Source organism: Candoia aspera, chromosome 1 (assembly GCF_035149785.1).
Source record: "Candoia aspera isolate rCanAsp1 chromosome 1, rCanAsp1.hap2, whole genome shotgun sequence".
In the NCBI taxonomy this organism is placed as follows: domain Eukaryota; kingdom Metazoa; phylum Chordata; class Lepidosauria; order Squamata; family Boidae; genus Candoia; species Candoia aspera.
Genome location: NC_086153.1, coordinates 16,950,483 through 16,970,629, shown reverse-complemented (window position 1 = coordinate 16,970,629; position 20,147 = coordinate 16,950,483). Strand labels below are relative to the sequence as shown.

Sequence of the window (20,147 nt, the reverse complement as noted above, 5' to 3'; positions counted from 1 at the left end):
TTCTGCTACATCCATCTTGGTGGAAAAGATGAAGTTCCTTTGTTCTTCTTTTCTTTCTAAATACTTAGTTTTGCCCTAAACCCTCAGCCCTACAGCTGTCAAGAGCTGTGTGGAAGAAAGGGGAATTCCAGGCCCACTACATGCTGCCCAGAATGGAGGAGAGCAGCACACATCCCTGAGCTTGCTTCTGGTGGAGAAGAAGGAAGAGAGAAAAGGGAAGTGGGAGTGGCAACAAACAGCTTCCTCAGAGTTGCATTGTGGGACAACTCACTTTACATGTTAATGAGGCATGCTGGATTTGCCAGGACTTCCAACACAAACAAGGCCAACTCAGCATGTTTTCACATGGGTTTGCTAGGTCTTTGATCGATCTAGCCCAAGGTTGGGTGACATTTTTGTGATCAAGAGTTATGCTTTTTAATATTTGGGCTCAATCAAAAGATTTCCCTCTTTCCAAAATGAGTTTGCCACCAAGAATTGCACTGCCAGTATTCTCTGCTTTATGGTCAGATTTTGTCAGAATGATCTTCAGGAGCTTCAAGACTGGGACAATGCAATTTGCTGATCTCTGATCTAGCCCAATAGTCTCTGTTCCGGGGTGAGCTTCTGGCCGTCCAGACATTGCTGAGCCGGTACTCCCATTACCCTTAGTCAGCTGGCCAATGACAAGAGATGCTAGGAGTTTAGTTCATCAATTTCTGGAAGATATTTGCTGTCCCTGCTTGGTTCTGACTGGGCTTCCTCTAGTATCTCAGAAATATCTCTCTTCTAATTCTCAAGGACCTTGGACTGGAAATGCTAGATTCAGCCTTGAATCGCCTGCTTGTAAAGCAAGTGTTTTATTGCCAAAGCATGTTTTTCCCCCTAAAAAGCTTGAAGAACAATAAACTCTTGGCAACCAGTCGGGAATCAGTGGAACCAGAGATGTTGGTTCTCATTTACTGTATATTTATGTTACTTATTCCTAATGTTTGATGTGTTCTGCTGGTTGTCCAGTGGCAGAATGAAAAGTGGGGACCCAAGATCCTTTGCTGCTGCTTTTCATATATCATGGACACTTCTGGCTGCTGTCCAGACAATATTGTGTTCTTTCCTTCTGCCACCTAGCTTGATGCTTGCTCCAAAGGAACGTAAACACTATTATTTTCACCACTCATCTTAGTTATGGGCAGTTAATCCTCAAGTTACCTTGCACAAAGGCTGCTTAATAACCTCTGTGTAGCAGGTAAGCAAGGGGCAATGAAAGAAAATAGGATGGAATCCTGATGCCAAACCACTAGTCCCTATATCTAATCCTAGTTAAGATTAGTCAAGATTGGCTACATGCTGTTGTCTGTTGCAGCATTCTGTTGACTTCTTCTCAAAAGGGATATTGTAGGACTTGGAAAAAGTACAGAGACCTCCCCCCCCCCCCAAAATGATTATTGAGATAGAGCAGCTCCCCTATGAGGACAATACTGCAACATCTGGAGAGAACAGGTGAGGGCGAGAGGCAAGATAAAATTAGGACATGCAAAATAGGGATAGAGATTTTTTTCCCCCTCACAATATTAAAAGTCAGGATCTTCCACTGAAGCAAAATACTGGGAGACTTAGAAATAAAAGGAAGCATTTCTTTACACAGAGCAAAGTATGGAATTTGCTGTTATCAGATATGATCATGGCTGCCTGTTGAGACTTATTTTCTTGAAAGTTCAGGGTGATGGAAGAGAAGGAAGGCCATGGATGCAGGCCAGCAGGTGGTTTGCTGTCATGGTGCATGGTTGGTACTACAGGAGTCAAAATCCAACGATAGAACGGGACTTAAGAGTGGGGAGACTGAGATAAAGAACAGGTTGTGACAGATGGTTAAAAAAGCTGTGATGGGTTCCCATTCCAAGGTAGTGTAAATAATTTGGTGTTGGAGACCAATTTTGTAGCCTAGTTCTCTGGCATTAAAGTCCAGATAGGGTTTCTCTCTCTTGTTTTCCTCCTTGAAAGGCAAAATATATTGCAGTTTCTTACTATTGGAGGTGATTTGCTAGACTGAAATTCAAGGTTGTCATGGTGACCATTGTCAACCATGTGTTGTTATGGTTACCAGGTTGGTGGGCCAGAGCCTCACTGAAGGATTTTGAGATCATGCTGGAGAAACTAAAATGTTCTAATCCAGAGTTGCCTTGACTGCATCACCCTATTGCTGTTGACAAAGTAGGCTCTGGTCAGCAGAAGAGTGATGCCATGGAGATGTTTTTGCAGAGGAAGGTTGAGATGGCTCAAGATAAAGTTGTGCTTTGGCTTAGTATTTGTTCTTATTGTCTGTGTGGTCTGAAAATGACATCCTGTGTTATAAATGTGGTATTTATGGTCCCTGGAAATATTTCATGTGGCACAATCAATATGGTTGTTTTCTGAGACAGAGATGGGGGTCTTCAGTTGACCTGTTTGCCAAAATTTCTCCTCTACTCTCCCATCTTTGACAGCTGCCCCATTTTGCATTCCCTACAGCTTGAGTTCTGCCCTTCATCTGGCCATTGCCCTGAGCCTGTACATGGCTGGAATGTAGTATACCACCCAAAGCCAGATGTTGCCTTGGGCCTGGAAAAGTCTGGGCACTTCAGCTATAAATTAATGCAATAGTGGAGTATATATCTAAGTAAGGGCTGAACTGTTGGGTGCTCGATTTTCTTCTTCCCAGTAACTAATCTGCTAATGAGATGTCTGCAAAGAACATCAAAAACCCAATACATTAATGCATTGTAAGGGTTGTAATTAAGCTGTGTATTTCTCATGCAGTGGGTGAGTTTTCAGAACTGTAAACTTAAAATATTTGTTCCTTGGCATTTACAGTCACTTGCATCATCTACTTGGTGGGTTGGATTTCAACTCTTAGGGAAACCAAAGTGCCTTGTGAGAGGATCACCCGAGATCAGGTTAGAACGAGTATTAAGCCTCTTTAAGGCTGAACAGTTCCTCCTCTCAAAAAACCCCATCTGGTAATGTCATTCTCTTACTGACATGGCCTTTGACACCATTAATGGTCTCGGGCCTGTCTGCCTGCCTGTCTGCCTGCTTCTGAATACAAGAACAATGTTGTTTCATTTCTGCAGTTTGAGATGAAATGAATGTTTGGAAAAGTTAAGGCTGTGACCAGATAGACAGAAAACCAGGTTTTTGTCATGACTTGTTAGCTGCATCTGGCTAGATCAATGTAGCGTGCAAAGGCATTGATCATGGTTTATTAATCACTGTGGCTGAGTGCTTATGCAAAGCAATAAACCAAATGAATCACATTTTGCCTTACTGCGATTGGTACTAGTCAGTAACTAGTTAGGAGTTACATGTGGCAGAGGATTATAACCTAAATGTCTTTACAGGTTTTACATCCTGCTGTGTAAGCAGATGGCAGAACCTGTCCAATCTCCTGTGATCTTAGAAGCTAAGCAGGGATGGTCCTGGATATGGCAGTAAGCTCAAATGAGAAATCAGATCTCCTGGAATAAAGCAATACCTTCTATATTGTTGCCAAAAAATATGGTTGTAACTGTGTGGTTGTCAGTAGCTCATGTTAAGGATGTTTTAAACTCTCAGGAAGAAGTTGAACTTAGAGTAGCTGTTTTGAAGGTGAAAACAGTAGCTTCTATTTGTTGGAACTTATTATTCATTGGATTTAGATCCCACTTTTCCTTCAGGAACTCACGTGTTTTACGTAGTAGACAGTTCTTGTCTACTTGTAGTACTTGTCTTTCCAAAATTTCTTCTAGCAAAAACTCTGCGAAGCAGGTTCAGCTGAAAGAAAGCAACAGGCTCGAAGTCTCCAGTGAGCTCCATAATTGCAGGTGAATGTTGGCCTCTGCCAACACTTGATCTGGTACACTATACTGGTTTTCCATCTATTGCAGCGCCACTGGCATGCTTAGACCCTCCAAAAAGAACCAGCAAGAAAATAGGCCTTTGTTTTAAGGAACTGGCAATGTTTAGAGTATTCTATGTCCTATTGTTTAATTAATTGCATGCCTAGACTAGTGTATAAGAAAGGCAGGTGAGAAATATTTTAAGTAAGTTTATATAACTTTTCCACTGGTAGTGTTGGAAAGAAAGAGGGATACAGGTGTGTGGTATTTAACTTCCTTCTAGGGTAGATATCAGTTTGCTGGCAAGCTCCTTCTACATGAACATTATGAAATTTATGGGAGTGGTGGGGCTGATGGTTCCTATCAAGTTTCAACCTGAGTGCAAAATGAAATATTTATTTTGTGCTTTCCAGATACGTAGTTATAGCTACCTCCCTCAAGAAATTGTCTCTGCTGAGTTTATTCCACTTAATCTGGGATGGTCTCCTGGCACTCCCAGACTGAAGCTCTTCTTCTTTTGCCATGTTTTTGGCTCCAGAAGGTTCCAGTTTGCTGAGCTTTGAAGCTGTAGCAGGATATATAACAATTGCTGCTGCTTCTTTTCCATCCAGTTTTTCATCACCATGGGGACAGCATCATCCAAAGGAGACTCCTCTTCTGCAAAGAGTCCAGAGCCTTCAGTCGCCTTCAGCATGATGGACGTCTTCCTCTTCTCCGTTGTCATTGGTCTGCTGACGTACTGGTTTTTCTTCCGTAAGAAGAAAGAGGAGATCCCAGAGTTTTCAAAAATCCAGACACCAACAGAAACAACGTAAGTGGCTGGGCACGCAGGGGCAGTTAAAGAGACCTGGGTTTCTGGTGTGATGGATGCGGTATGTTTTTCTAGCATCTATTTAGCTTCTGAGAATTGACTACTGGATTGGAGCAGCTTGGATTCATTAAGGATTTAGCCCACGCTGGAAAATACAGTCTCCTTAAAGTATTCTTGCAATATCTTCGTGTTTTATTTTATAATACTTGTACGCTGCAGTTACTTATTGCCCATCCCTGTCCTAGAAAAAGGTCTGATTGGCTAGGAAGTATATTGTCCAGTTCATCTGGAGGTTCATCACCAGGTTGGAGAAGACAGTTGTAGTTCTGTTTGAACTGCCTCCTGTCATTTTGGTGTCATTGTGGTTGGGAACAGATGGCTAGGTTGATGAGACTTATCATTTTATTGTCATGTTCACCGTTGCAATGTCTGACTTACATCGTAACGGCTCGCATGCCATGGTGCAGAAGCGCGTTCAGTTGGGTGGGAGCTGCTGGGAAGACCTTGTACCAGGCTCTATGCCTGTTTTCTTACCGGAGGAATGTGGTGGGGTTATCGTTGGTGTCCAAGGTCTTTTACCCGTTGATTAGCTGAACTTGTTAGGGGCACCTGGGATGGGGAGCTTGAAACGGTTGAACGGGGGACGGGCTTACTTTCGCACTGAGGGTTTTTATTTTGTGTTCGGCACGCTTCTGCTCATTCTCAGCTTTCTTTGTACTTGCATACTATTCCTAAATAAACCAGATCTATTCCAAGCCACTGCTTGTGAGTCTGAGTACATTTGGGATAGGCAACCATTACATTTATCCCCAATGAACAAAAGATAATGGCCTTAAAAATAGGTGGGAAAAAATGTTGGGTGTCTGATTTCTCCAAATCAGAGACCTTCTGCAGGATGATATATCAATAGTCCCTGCATTGTTTTAACGTGCAAGTAATTACTCCAAAGCTGGAATCAACCAGAGGCTGGAACCTTTTGAGGGAAAAAATGAATTTCATCTAATGAACACATACCCTACTTGGTTGGATCAGCTTTGTCTACTTTGTTTTTTTATTGTGTTGGAAAATTCTAATTAAAAACATACTCTAATTTGTTTTTAATCTGTTCAATCATGTGTGATTCTCAGAGACTGCTTGGACGAGTCCCTGCAGTTTTCTTGGTAAGGTTTTTCGGGAGTGGCTTGTCATTCCCTTCTTCCTAGGGCTGAGAGAGTGTGACTGGCCCAAGGTCACGCAGCTGGCTTTTGTGCCTAAGCCAGGAATAGAACTCACAGTCTCCCAGCCTGATGCCGTAACCACTACACCAAACTGGCTCTCATATTCTTAATAACATAAGCTTAAATATGTTTACTGTATGCTGCCCAGAGTCACCTTCGTGAGATGGGCAGCTACATAAATTTGATGGAGGGAGGGAGGGAAGGCACAGCTTGTCTAAAGGCACAGAGTACCAGAATCTTGGCAGCAGAACCTTTGGTGCTAAACCAGCAAGTTAAAAGTAATGTTTTCCCTGATCAATTGTAGCAGAGTTTATGACTTTTTCTTAAAACATTTCTCTATTTTTTCTGCTTTTCCTTTTAATGTAATTTTAATGAAGATTGCCTTCCATGAGTATTAGGTTAAAACTGCCAACATGGTTAGTAGCCATTTGTTGTTTATTCGTTCAGTCACTTCCGACTCTTCGTGACTTCATGGACCAGCCCACGCCAGAGCTTCCTGTTGGTCGTCAACACCCCCATGGCTGGCTGGGGAATTCTGGGAGTTGAAGTCCACCCATCTTAAAGTTCCCAAGGTTGAAAAAACACTGCTATATCCTATCTCCACTTGTTCCATCTGTAGGAAGGACACCCTAAACACCCCCAGATCCTTTAACTGCTCCTAATAGGGCTTAGTTTCCAGATCCTTCCCCATTGTAGAAGCCGTTCTCTGAACTTGCTCCAGTTTGACACTGTCAAGCTGTCTCAAATTGAAAGCTGCCCAGAACTGGATACAGGGCTTCAATGGAGTCTGACCAAGGCAGGATGGAATGGAACAGTGACTTCCTATAATCTCGACTTCATGTTCCTGTTAATGCACCCCAAGAGAGCCTTTGCTTTTTTAGCACCTGCATGATACTGAAGCATTGCATCACACATAATAATTAGCATTGTTCAAATATCTGAAGCTGTGTCTCACAGAAGAAGGCCATAATCTGTTCATTATTATCCCCAAGTAAAAGATACAGAAAAATTGATTTTAGGAAGCCAGATTTTTGTTGAATATTAGGAATAATTTCCTCATAGTCAGGATGGTTTACCAGTGGAACCTGTTACCAAGCTTATGGGCTCGCCTTCATTGGATTTGTTCAAGTCAAGCCATTGTCTGGGGTGCTTCAACTTCGAAATCTACACTGGGCAATAGATGGGGCTTGGTGGTCTAAACGGCCCTTCCAATGTTCTGATTCTATGCATTGGGCTAAAGGTGTCATTATTCTCAGTCATCTCTGAAGTTATAGGGGTTAAATTCACAGCCTTGAATGGGTCTTTCCAGTTCTATGGGTCTATGAATGGCAGGAAATTGCCCTTCTAAAGGTTGGTGGAGCTGTTGGGAGTGACTTGGCTCTGGGTACCATGTGCCTTGGGGTGCAGATTGCCCAGCCTTCTTGCACCATTTTCTTGGCACAGTGGCTGAGATCCTGAAAACCCAAGTTCTTAAAATGCAACTGCCCAAAAGTTAGTTGATCCTATAAACCTATACAACTATCCAGCACATCTGGAAGTCACAAGTCTGGGAAATAGTGAGCTGTCTTCCAACACATCTGGAGGGCTTCAGGCTTCCCATAAGTGAAAAGAAGACAGTACTAATGGGTGGTACTGAACTGTCACTGCTCCTCTCAATGAATTGTGCTATTTTCCTGAATGAGGCCTGTGGGGATTAACAGACGGTGGGAAGAACTGTTTCATTATCTTTAAGGAGACTTTGAATTCAATAGGTAAGTATTTAGACTCCTCCCAGTTGTGTTAACCTTTCTTCTTGCCTACTCCTAATGAAAACAAACTGGACATACATTCTTTTTTATATATCTTATTTTCTGAACTTCCATGCAGCCTTCCGAAGAGGTTCTGCAGTGAAGGGCAGTTCTCAGAATGGAAAAAAAAGTGGCTTCTATTTACTTTTAAAGGGCCTATGATGTAAAACAGTTGCTAAGGCAATGGAAGGTCTCTCACTGGGAAGCTCGCCCTGTTCATTCTTGAATGGTAAAAGTGGGGGGGGGGTGGGAGGGTGCAGAGGTCCTTGGGAATTTTCATTCTTAAGTCTTTTCCTTCTTGTTCCTTTTTGCTACTGCCAGATGTTGACATTCTTGGGTTTGTGCCGGGCCCTCTGGGTAGTTCTGAAAGCAGCCAGCATGAATCCCAGAGGATCAGGCTGCTGGTGCTGTCTGACGCGAGGGGTTGGTATGCAAGCTTTGCTGGGCTGTAACAAAAGGAGGCCGGCCGCTGACTTTAAGATCTGAGAGGGGTGGTGTGAGAAGCTCTGGGGATGCTTTGCTTCAGAGTGAAGTTTAGCTGCTTGCAGTCAGTATGAAATTGCAGGATTGTGAAATACCTCTCTGCTGTTTCAAATTCATCATGGGTTGCGCATATTCAGCACGGCAGGAGGAGACTTTTCCTAGGAGGTAAGTTAACTGGGAGGTTTGGAAGCCTTCCATGATGGCCTTCAGTGGATTTGGGGTCTGCTGAATCAGGACAGGGGTGGAGCAAACCTTTTAAATGCAAAAACTGATTTGGTGGCAGCTTCCATTCAGGAAAGCTGGTCTGGGTCGAAGGAGGATATTGCCATGTGAGGCCACTATTTTGGGGGTGTTGCTGGGAAGTTTCTCTTACTCTCCTCCAGCCTCCACACTTGCTTATATGAAATTGAGCTCTTGCTGCTAAAAGGGTGAAATAAAGCAGAAGGTCATGGCAGGAAAAGTTATTTTTCAACTGAAAGCAGCTCCTTAAGATACCTGCCTTGTGCAGGACATCAGAGGAGAGGATGATAGCCCAGAAATGGAGCGCATTAAGAACAGAAGAGCTGTGCTGGATCAAACTGAAGACCCATCTTTTTCATCCTATAACAGCTGTGAGTCCCGCAAGCAAGACATAAAACACAATAGTACGCCCTCACGCTACTTCCCAAATAATTCAAACGGAGAGGAATACTTGTTTTGGTACTAGACTTAATGTGTAAGTGTAAAGACTATGTAGCTGTTCTCTACTCATTCTCTGGTTACCTCCAAAGTTGCATTACAGTCCAGAGTTAAGCCGCATTGTGCTTAACTCTTGGTTGCCTCTTTGAAAAGAGTTCTCAGTCTTCTGCTGGCAAGATACTGGGGAGGGGTTTGCTGTGGAGGAGGAGATCCTTGTTAGTCTATAGTGGCAAAAAATCAGAAGTCTGGTAGCATCTTTTCCAGCTAACACATTTTATTGAACTCATGGAAGTTTATGCCTTTTAATACATTGTGCTAATTGGAAAAGATGCTACTAGGCTCCTGATTTGATGGGGACCAGGAAGTTGGAAAACAGGAAATTACTTAAGATGCTTCAGGCTACTCTTGCGTATGTTGTTTGTTTGTTTGTTTGTTTAATTTCTATAGCTGCCCATCTCAACAAGTGACTCTGGGTGGCTTACAATTGTTGTTAATCCTTAACAGCTCTGTGAAGTAGGTTCGTACTGTTTTTCCCAAACTGCAAATGGGAGTGTCTAAAGGAGAGAGAAAGTGACATCCCCATTCCTATCCCTGTGACCCCAGGATGCTGTAACCATTGTAAATATATCCTGGTTGCTAAGCACCCCAATTTCGATCGCATGACCGTAGGGATGCCACAGCGGTCGTAAGTGCAAGGACTGGTCATAAGTCGCTTTTCTCAGTGCCATCGTAACTTCGAACGTTCACTGAATGAATGACCATAAGTCAAGGACTACCTGTATGTAGCCAGCTCAGCCTTTCCGAGTGTGGTGCCTGCTAACTATGATGGCTTACCATCCTATCCCCAAAATGTTGTTATTTGTGTCACTGAAATGACAGAGGCTTTAGCCCTGACAGAATTGATAAGTAGCAGGTTAGAGAACATCGCGATGCAGGAACCAACGTGATGGTTTGGTACATTGCTGCAACGGTGAAAGTTTCAAAACCATGCCTTCCTTTCTTTCTCTTTTATAGTGGGCAGTCAGCAAATGAAAACAGTTTTATTGAAAAAATGAAAAAGACGGTAAGTTTCACTCCATCCTTTTCATGGTTGGTACTCACTTAAACAGGCTTGTTCCCCAGGCTTTTCTGCCATTTCAGCCTCTCTTCTATGTATGAGAGCAAGTTGGCAGCAGTAATGAAGATTTTGGGGGGAAGTTTTTTTTCAGTCTTGGATTCCCCAGATGTGGCTGGAGTACAGGGTCTCCTGTTCTTCATCATCTGCCATACTAGTTGGGAATGATGAATATTAGGGAAAGCCTGCTCTGGAGAATACGTTGTGCTGGGAGAAGTCGTGTGTGTGTAAAATAAATATTTACCGTAAAACATTTCTAAGAAATCGTTCATTAACTTTTTGGATTGCCCAAGAGCCAATGTTTCTTGGGTGGCATACAAATCCATTATTAGTGGTAGTAGTGGTATTAATAATAATGCGATCGTTACTGTTGTCGCTATGTGTTGTCTCCTTTATGATATTTTGTAATTAAAATAACATAAAAGAGGTAAAATGAAGAGCAATAATAATAATAAAAATCACATAAAATTAGCACATAAAATAACAGTAAAACTAGTAGTAAAACAATATCCAGTGATTTTTTTTTTTAAAAAGCTCCTGGTGACAGAAAGATCATAAAGGAGGCACCAGGCAAGCCGTGGTAGGGAAGGTATTTTGGAAATGGGGTGCTACTAATGAAAATATTTTTTCTCTTGAACTGTTCTCCTCTTGCCTTACCTGTAGAAGGATCTTGGATGGAGAATATAGAATCCGTGTCAGTAAATACAGGAGGAGACGCTCCTTAAGATTATTGGGTTCCAAGCCATTTACTAGAAAACTCGCATTTTGAATTGGGCTTAGAAACAAACTAGCAGCCAGGGCACAAGGCACATCATTAGCTTAATATGATTGTCTTGGCCTCTCACGATTAGGAGCACTCTGGCTTCACTGTTTTAAAACTGACATTTCTGGGCTGTTTTGAAAGCGTTCCCATGTATAATGCAGCACAGTGATCCAGACAGTGTTGCAGTGCTGTCTCTGTCCAACTAGGATAATAGTCAGTTTGGCTGGCTGACTGAGTGCATGTGTATGTGCCAAATTTAAATAAACTCATGGTGGCTTACAGCATAAGCATGCTTGGAGCCACTTTATGGGCAAGAAGTAAACCCCAGGCTCTTCACCTGATCCTTTAGGATAGGGTTAGCAACATGGTTCCTGCAACCTCTATAAATAGTCTTTGTGCAACTCCCAGTGTGATTTTGGCCATTTTTAACTCCTCTTCCACCTCCACCTCCTTCCACCCATAACGTTTATTGACTCTGAAATTGGCCATACCAGCAGGAGCAGACCTGCTCTAAAACAATGGGCCTCATCCAAACCAGGGTGCCCATCTAGGATGCCATTTGCTATGGCAAAGAAGCTGCTAAAAGGTTCAAGAGAACCTCCAAGATGGTATTTCACATATCCCTATCCCCATCCCCTTTCTGGTCATCCAATAGGAAGACAAGGCATTTTCTGCTCGGAGTTTGGATTTCAATGGATCTAGAGAATGTGCCTGGAGTTGATCAACCACCACTCATCTGAGGCAGTGTTGGTGATGTTCTGTAATTATTTTCATCCTTCGTATGCAGAATTTCTTCAGGAGTGGCCAGAACACAGTTTGTTTATTAGCAGCCAAGACCTCCCACTCTCTCAAGGAGGAGTTTATAAGCTGTTAGATACGTCGCAGTATACATTTCCCTTAGTTTCCTTATAATTTAAGGCAAAGAAGGCACAGGGAACAGTTAACATATTAATTTTAGCATTCCCCAGAGAGTTGCAAAGGGTTATTAAATATGCATTTCCCTGGAAGAACCACATGTAAAATGTTAGCTGCAACTTGGAAACTTGTCCAGTCTACTCTCTCTGCATTCTGTTATTAATTAGTCTCACAAAATATTGCATGTTTAGAAATGGAAAAGTTTCCTCAGAAAATTGCATAAAAATTCAATGGGGTACAATTCCCTTTACATATTTTAAACGGAAAAAAAAAATTCAACCCACCCATCTCAGATAATACCTCGTTTTGGCCGATGGGCATCTGCAAGAGAGGGCAAGTGAGATCATGTGCATCGTGATGTTATTGCACAGATGATTCAAATTATACAGTATGTGCAATGAGGTCAAGCAGCATATGCCATCACGGCTTATTTTTGGCTTGCCTGGAATGCTGTGTGCAAAAAAGTAAATATGCTTCCCCTGATAGACTTTGGGGGAATACGTTAATTTCTGTTTTGATTTCAGGTCTGGTTGGTGATTGAGGTAGAACTTACTATCTAGAATGAATAGGTTTATTGACTTTGAGCCGTTCTAGAGTCGTCTTCTTTTTTAATCCATTCAATCTTGTCCGATTCTTGGAGACTGCCTGGACAAGTCCCTGCAGTTTTCTTGGCAAGGTTTTTTGGAAGTGGTTTGCCAGTGCCTTCTTCCTAGGGCTGAGAGAGAGTGACTGGCCCAAGGTGGGACTAGAATTCAAGGTCTCCTGGTTTCTAGCCTGATGCCTTGACCACTACACCAGACTGGCTCTCAGAGTCTTCTAGACATTGCTAAATTCCCTTGTCTCCCATTTTCTTTTCCTTCACAGGGAAGAAACATTGTGGTATTCTATGGCTCTCAGACAGGGACTGCTGAAGAATTTGCCGGCCGCCTTGCCAAAGATGCCCAACGTTATGGGATGCGGGGCATGTCTGCCGATCCAGAGGAATATGACTTGGTATGTTCTCAGCAGTATTCCACCCTTTTCAATCCTTGCTGGTGTCACCTAGATCCGAGGTTAGATAGTCCTATTCCCCTCAAAAGCCTCCCTTGTGCACTGATACAATAAGAAAGTCTTTCCCAACTCCGTTTTGTATACATTTTTTCCTTTAGTGGTATGCAAAATGTTTCATATTTGAAATGGACTGTTCTGGCTTTCTGGGGAGTGTTCTGACACTGCTTCAGTCATCCTGGAAAGGTACAGGAAAACATCTGGCATGAAATTCTTTTGAGCTTAAAATGATTGTTTTAAGCTTGAAATATTTCACATATTGCACACCACTAGTTTCCTTGCCTTAATCTGCTGAGATTTGAATTTACTAAATATCAGAAGATTGCAGTCAAGGAAGTGCCCATGGTGCTCATCAGGGTGAGAAATTCTTACGCGCATAAGAAATAATTCAGTCTTTCCCAACCTGGTGCTGTCCCTATGTGATGGGACTCCAACTTGCAGAATTCTCCAGTCAGTGTGGTCTGATGGGATGGGAATTCTATAAATTCTAGTTCCCAACACATTAAGAGGGCAACCAAGTTGGGGAGAATTGGATGAGAAGAGTCTACTAGCTTTTTCTTCCTGATGCCTCTCCAACTTCTCCAGGAGAACGGAAGTGGTAGTTTAGCTGCATTGGGTTTGCCAGGAGCTAAAGAACCATACCAAGATTTTAATTTTCCTTCCTCTTTAAGCAGGGATTGGGTATATAACGTCATGCCTTCAAGATTTCTGTTGTTACAGTGTCTTCACCCTGCAAGGAGAATTGCAATCAGCACATTTGAATAGCTTCAGGTTGGGGAAAACTGCACTCAGTTATGGTTTAGTGTAATTATCACTTGCTCTTTTAGTAAAGCATGCGTTGTATACTGGGATGTCTTGTCATCCCCCAAAAGGCTCCGACAAACCCTCCAAATTAAGATTGTAATAATGACAACCAAAATAAAGAATGGCTGCAATTGTATGACATTTAGATGGTTTTGTGAGAAGAAAGGGGAACAGCGAAGCTGTTATGAAGTCTTGCTCAGGACCTGAAAAGTTTAGTGAATCTCCCAGTATCTCCTCCTTTTTTATTAACTTGGTGGGCCTAGAATTCTCCTGGACAGAAAGAAAAGCTGATATTTCTGAGTCCCTTATTTTCTGTCCCCTCTCTCATATAGTCGGATGTGAGTCGTCTGACGGAGATTGATAAGTCCCTGGCAATCTTCTGCATGGCCACCTATGGAGAAGGGGATCCCACCGATAATGCCCAAGATTTCTACGATTGGTTGCAAGACACAGATGCCAACCTGTCTGGTATAAAATATGCGGTGAGCTTTGATTCATCTCCTCAGTGCTACCCTTGTCGGGGGAGACGGCGGAGTATAGGATGCTTGAGAAGCTAAAGGGTGTTTGACCAGTTGTTGGGACCATTTAATTGCAATGTGGATATGAATTCTGAATATGCAAAACCAGTCTGGATGGAACCCTTATGTACTTCACGAAAGCTAGAAGGTAGTCCCAAAAGATGATTATGATCAAGTATTATGGTTATCCCCAGTTCCTGAGATGAATGCTCATTTTGCGGATTCTACTCTGAGAGGAATCAGAGTCCTATGCGGAGAGGGAAGTCTGAAGGGTAAAGGAGGAAGGATATCTGTTGTGCATGTGCATGTATGTTCTTTCATTGAATCGTAGAGTCGGAGCGTATCTTAGAGCTCACCTAGTCCAACTCCTTGCTCAGCATGGGATCCACTAGAGCATCTCTAATGGATGATCATCCAGCCCTTGTTTGAAGACTCTCAATGAAGGTCTTCCTCCTTTCCCATCCTCCTGATGTGCTGTTGAATGCTCACAGTTTCCAACTCCCAACTCTGATCGTCACAGCAGTTCTGTTTGCTGAGACTGATTAGGCATAGGTAGGGTGGTGACCATCCACACACTCCCTGCTTCCAGGCACTCAGACAATCACATCTGTAGCTTTCCTTGATGATGTCTGCTTGTCCTCTCTAGCATAAGGTGCTCGGCATACCCGTTGCCACCGCCTTACCTTATCTCAGATGGAGCTTTGCGACTGTAAAGTCTGCCCTGCTGCCAGTTTTCGTATGTGTTCAACGGAACTTGTTTTGAGAGCTGCATAGTGAAAGTGCAGCTCTCTATTTTGTCTTTTGTTTTGCCCAGCTGTATTGCGGTTAAAATTGTCCACAACTAGTCATGCGAAAGGAACAAAATTCTTCAGGCTGTCAGCTTAGCTCCATTCGCTAAATCAGTCTTGGTTCAGACAAGGAGAGAAGAAGGAAGTCATGAGTGTTATGTTGCTTTTTTTCTAGACTTGAGGCTGTTGATTACAGATCCTGCCGTGGGCCAAGTTGGCTTCTGTGCCCTGTGTATCCAAGCCTGAAAGTTGAGGAAACTAATTAAGCCACAAACATAATTCCTCTGAGAATTGTTCTTGAATTTTGGAGCTCCAGGGATCAGACTGCTTTATCTCCTGTTCTTCTCTTTTCAGTATATTCAATTCAAGTGCATTGTTAGCTCTTCGTTTTTTAACCATCTCTGTGCATTACTGTTGCTGCTATATGGCAGAGTTCACAATTTTTCCTTGGCAACTGAAAAGCTAACGAGATCTTAAATACCTTCCTAGCTACTCCAGCTTTATTTTCTTATGGCTTCTTCACTGAAAAAAGTCAATTTTCTCTCTCTCCTCTGTAACCATAAATAGTGTTTTTCAAGCCATGTCCTTCTGTGCCTGCCAGTTGAGAAGCCCTTGCTTACCTCCATCCTTGCAAATCCAGCTCTCCCAATTAGTTGCTCTTTCTAATGCTTCCATCTAATGGCCAGCAATAAACATATCAAAGAGCTATAGCCTGTTCCTGGCATCAGCAGTTAATAACTTGAGACAGATAAAATCCAGACATGCATGGCATGAATCACAGTGTCTGTGGCTATGATTTCATTCTCTTTCCTTCCCCATTCTAATAAGAGAAGAGACTTGAAAATGGAAAACCATTATTTCCTCTGAGCTAGACTTAGCTCTTTTTTTTTTTGCTTTGACCATTGCAGTTTCTTCTTTTATTGCTCCCCCCCACAAAAAAAGTCATCTTGTGCTACTTTAACAATATGATACCTTAAATCTCTGTATGGTAGTTCTTTCTGCTTTGGATACAACACCAAGTTTTATTCTTGCTCCCCTCCCCAGTCCTAATAACGTCCCCTTCCCTGTGGACTTTGATTCTCTAGTTATGTCACCTCTTTGGTTCCAAAGGTCATCTAATCTCTCCAATGATTCTGTCCTTTCTCCCCCACTGTCTCCAATTTTGGGAACAGCCTCCTATCCCATTCATATCCTCCCCCCTTTTCTTTCTGAAGGCTTTGAAACCAACCATCTGCAACCCATAGTAGCCAAGCCTAAGTACACGTCCTTGAAATAATTGTAAACTTTCTCCATTTTATCTCCACCTCCTCTTCCTCCTCTTGTCTTTCTGCCTATTTTATGTCAGAAGTATTTTAGAGGAGAGCTGTATGCACTGGTGGCAGCACATACGTCAGAGATGGGTTACGTGTTTCTTTTTGGAAGGTCGTAGACTCTCTTAACCTTTTAGGCTGGGGCAATGTGTACTGATACCGAATAGAACGCACTAGAGCCAAAGTGGACAAGGACTCTACGTTCTCTGATTTTTGGCCTCTTATTTTTCCTCCGTTCCTTGCAGGATGAATAGGAAGAGGCAAATTCCTTTTGCCAGAGATCAGAACTGATCATTTTCAAAACGGAATGGAATTGGAATGGATTTATATCAGGAGGGCTGTTAATAGTTTTAGAATCGTGGGGTCTCTTTTGATTTTTTTTCTTTTTCTTTTTCCCAGCCTCTGAAAGCTAAAAGAGAATGGCCAGTGTCACTGTGATAGCACAGAAACAGGAGGAGGCTAAATAAGAAACAGGATGTAATGTTCCTGTTCAGCCCTTTCATTTCCCTCCCTCCCTCCCTCCCTCCCTCCCTGCCATTCAAAAAACATAAACCACTGAATTTCAGTGGTGCAATCTAGGGGTGCTTTAGGAGTCACACACATGGGGTTGGGGAGGATCAGGTTAGATTGCTCACCTCTGAGTTAGATAAAAGGCCTCACTGAGGCTGCAGGGTACTCATCCTTATATCAAAATAGCAATAAACAGCAAAGAGGAGGAAGGGAACAGCTGTGACCTGTTGGCATGGAAACTCTCTTGGACAATTCCTTAAGCTTGAAAACAATCCAGCACCTATCCATTTCTCCCTGGAGCCAAGGGTGGCCCCTCCCAGGCAAATAGCCATGGTCCATGGCCGTAGTCCAACCCATCTGGAGGAGAACAGATTAAGAAGGTTGATAATGTGTAGCCTTAGGTTTGGGCGGTCGATCTGTGAGGTAGGAATAAGAGTTGTTTTCCCTCCCAGCAAAATAAAAACATCTTATTTGATCAGAACTGTGGTCTTCTGTGCTCATGTTCAAAGCACATGGAAATTCTGCACCTCTCCTGTTCTGTGCTTTGAGAATTGAGTTCTGCAGCTGCTTCTGTCTGTACTGTTCTTCTTTTCACATCAATCCAGTTTTGCAAGGAACTGGAGAGATGCATGCAAAGCTACAGCCCCACCCAGCCATAGAAAAGTGTGCTTAGCAGTCTCTCTAGCTTCAGAAGAATTGTATAGGAATTGCACTGTGGAGTCCTTGGTGTTCTCTGAGCTTGGTTGTTTTCTTGCAGATGTTTCGTTACCTGACTAGGCAACATCTTCAATGCTAGAAGGGAGTGGGGCCTGCTCTCTGTTTATATATAGGAGCTTGCCCTGTCAGTGTTGGTGGAGGTGTGGTTTTCTCCTTGGCAGTTCCTTGATTAGGCTGTTGTTTACTGCTTGATTGTTTGTCTGAGTTGGTAGTTCATCCCTAATCAAGGAACTACTAACTCAGAATTCTGATATGTTTAAAAAGGTACTATGTGAAGAAGATTCTAGAGGAGCTGTGCTGGTCCTGTTGCAGGAAACACAATATTGAAGCATCTTATATCACCTTAAAGATGGGTAAACATATTGTGGCATAAACATTTGAGGATGAATCCACGAAAATGTATGCCATGTCCAATTTACAAGGAGGAAGAACACCTCAGGACCCGCATTGTTTGACTGATGTGTAGCACAGAACCCTCCTAATCTAAACAAGAGAGAAGCTTTGTCAAACTCAAACCGTCCTGATTTTTAAGGAAATATTCCTTGGACTCTTCTGATTGCCTCTGAACTGAACCAATATTCTGGTGCTTTCCAGGTGTTTGGGCTTGGGAACAAAACTTATGAGCATTTCAACGCCATGGGGAAATATGTAGACAAGAGGCTGGAGGAGCTCGGAGCTCAACGGATATTTGAACTTGGCCTTGGAGATGATGATGGAAAGTGAGTGGCTGCTGGAATCTCTGCTCCAATTGGTGGGTGGGCCAGGACAGCGGATGGCAGGTCCTCAGGCATGGCCAGGACTAACGAGTTGGATGCCTCCTTTCTCTGGAACTGGACAGGGGTGAATAATGTGAGCCTTCTAAGCCACATGTAACCCTAAGTAAGCTTGGATGTGGCCCTGCAGAGCCCTCCTGAAGTTACCGTGCAATTATAATTTTTAATATGGTGAAGAGAAAAAATTGGTTACATTTATGATATAATAATATCTATATGCTGCACGACTCTCAGCAACTCTGGGTGATTTACAAAGGATTTAAACATGAAAAATACAATAGTAAAGACAAGTAACAAGGGTAGAGATGGCAGAGTAACAAACCAGGTGGAAAGAAAACAATCTAGGTTAAAAGGAGGCTTCAGTCATCCTCTCTTCACCCAGGCCTTCAGTCCCCTTCGAAACACCAGCAGTGTGGGGGCCATTCAAATCACAGGGGGGACTTCATTCCAGAGGGCAGGCGCTGCTACAGAGAAGGCGCACTTCTAGGGCCATGATAGATGGCATTCTTTAATCGGTGGAACCCAGAGCACGCCAACCCTGCCAGATGAAACTGGTCAGGCAGATACTATGAGGATACTTTGGAAGATAGGTGATCCCTCAAGTAACCAGGCCCTATACATTTAATCAACTGCATTTCATAACATGCATTTGTAATTGCATTAAAATGAAATCAGATATAATTTTAGCCCTGCTTGCTTTTTTGGAATGCAGTTTTTATTTCACCATTCAAAAGGTCAGGCATCGCCTACAGGCTGAAAAATTGGTGCCCCTGCCGAACCCTTCTGTAAACCTTATTTGTTGTGTAAAATGCCAGGTACAGCTCAAGAGGTAAAGCAGTGCTTTTACTTAAGAGTAGTACCAGTTGAACTTCCTCTTGACTCTGCAGTTTTTAAAGCCACAGGAGTTTCTTTTGGATCAGGCCCATGACCTCCCATATAAATGCCAATAGAACTGATATTGCCATTTCTGCAACAGATTGGGGGGCTGCATAACTGATCAGCTCTTCTATATGGCTTGGATGGTATGTAAAGTCAGAAGGGATGATACCGGTGAGAGGACCTGGATCAGTGTTTCTCAACCTCAGAAACTTGAAGATGTGTGGAATTCAACTGCCAGAATTCCCCAGCCAATGGGGAGTTGAAGTCCACACATCTTCAAGTTGCTGAAGTTGAGAAATAGTGATCTGGATATTTTATGTTGAACATGATGCTTCTGGTTTTCCTCACGTCCCTCTTCACTGTTTCCAACAGCCTGGAAGAAGATTTCATCTCTTGGCGTGAACAGTTCTGGCCAGCAGTGTGTGAACATTTTGGCGTGGAAGCCACAGGAGATGAATCCAGGTCAGGGTGGAACAGCAGCTAGTAGGAGGAGAGGGCTTGGGAGCTCCTGCGGTCCCAACAGATGGGATGCCTTTTGCAAAGAGCAGGGTGGGGCCCAGGTGGTTCTCCGCTTCATTTCCAAAGTGTTCTGCAAGCAAGCAATTCTGAGCTCTAGAAAGAGCTATTTTGCATGGTGTCAGGCAAAGGGAGAAGATGATGGCCCTGTCCACCCCCATCATGTAGCCCCTGATAGATAGCTCTTGGGGAAATATGGCATGTGGAGGGTGGAGAGAGAAACCCCAGCCTTAGGGCTCTGCTGTGGTCATGGGGGAATCCCTTAATGTCTGCCTCCAAGTTCCCCAAGTGGTAATATGAGCTCCATCCCACTTTGGCCCCATCTGGCCCCTGAAATTGAAGCCAGGCTGTTTTGTCCACAAACTTAATCTGCTTTCCTTCTTATCTAGTATACGGCAGTACGAGCTGGTGGTTCACAAAGACGTCAACCCAAGCAAGGTTTACATGGGTGAAATGGGACGCCTCAAGAGCTACGAGACCCAGAAACCGTAAGTTACAAAAAAGAGAGAGAGGGGGAGATGGGCATGAAGGGCAAAATCCTCCAAGCACTGTGTAGGGGCTGAATTAGTTGTAAGGATTTCCCAAACCGTGACAGTGGAATCTTGACCATTTTGAAATATTCTTTTAATTTCCCTTGCAAGGAAATCTGAAAATGTATCATTATCATTGTAGAAGTAAAGTAGG

General features: G+C 43.1%; 1 protein-coding gene across 4 annotated transcripts in view; it reads left to right on the top strand.

Moving 5' to 3' along the window:
* LOC134493586 (NADPH--cytochrome P450 reductase) overlaps positions 1–20,147 on the top strand; it is a 68,218-nt gene that overhangs the window by 29,407 nt on the left and 18,664 nt on the right. For all 4 annotated transcript variants that reach the window (XM_063298273.1, XM_063298257.1, XM_063298265.1 and 1 more), the window contains exons 2-8: positions 4,445–4,644; positions 9,824–9,872; positions 12,466–12,594; positions 13,785–13,934; positions 17,890–18,014; positions 19,320–19,409; positions 19,853–19,951. In XM_063298273.1, coding sequence (XP_063154343.1) covers positions 4,457–4,644; positions 9,824–9,872; positions 12,466–12,594; positions 13,785–13,934; positions 17,890–18,014; positions 19,320–19,409; positions 19,853–19,951 — 830 coding nt within the window. In that variant the 5' untranslated portion in view covers positions 4,445–4,456. The remainder of the gene's footprint in view (positions 1–4,444; positions 4,645–9,823; positions 9,873–12,465; positions 12,595–13,784; positions 13,935–17,889; positions 18,015–19,319; positions 19,410–19,852; positions 19,952–20,147) is intronic.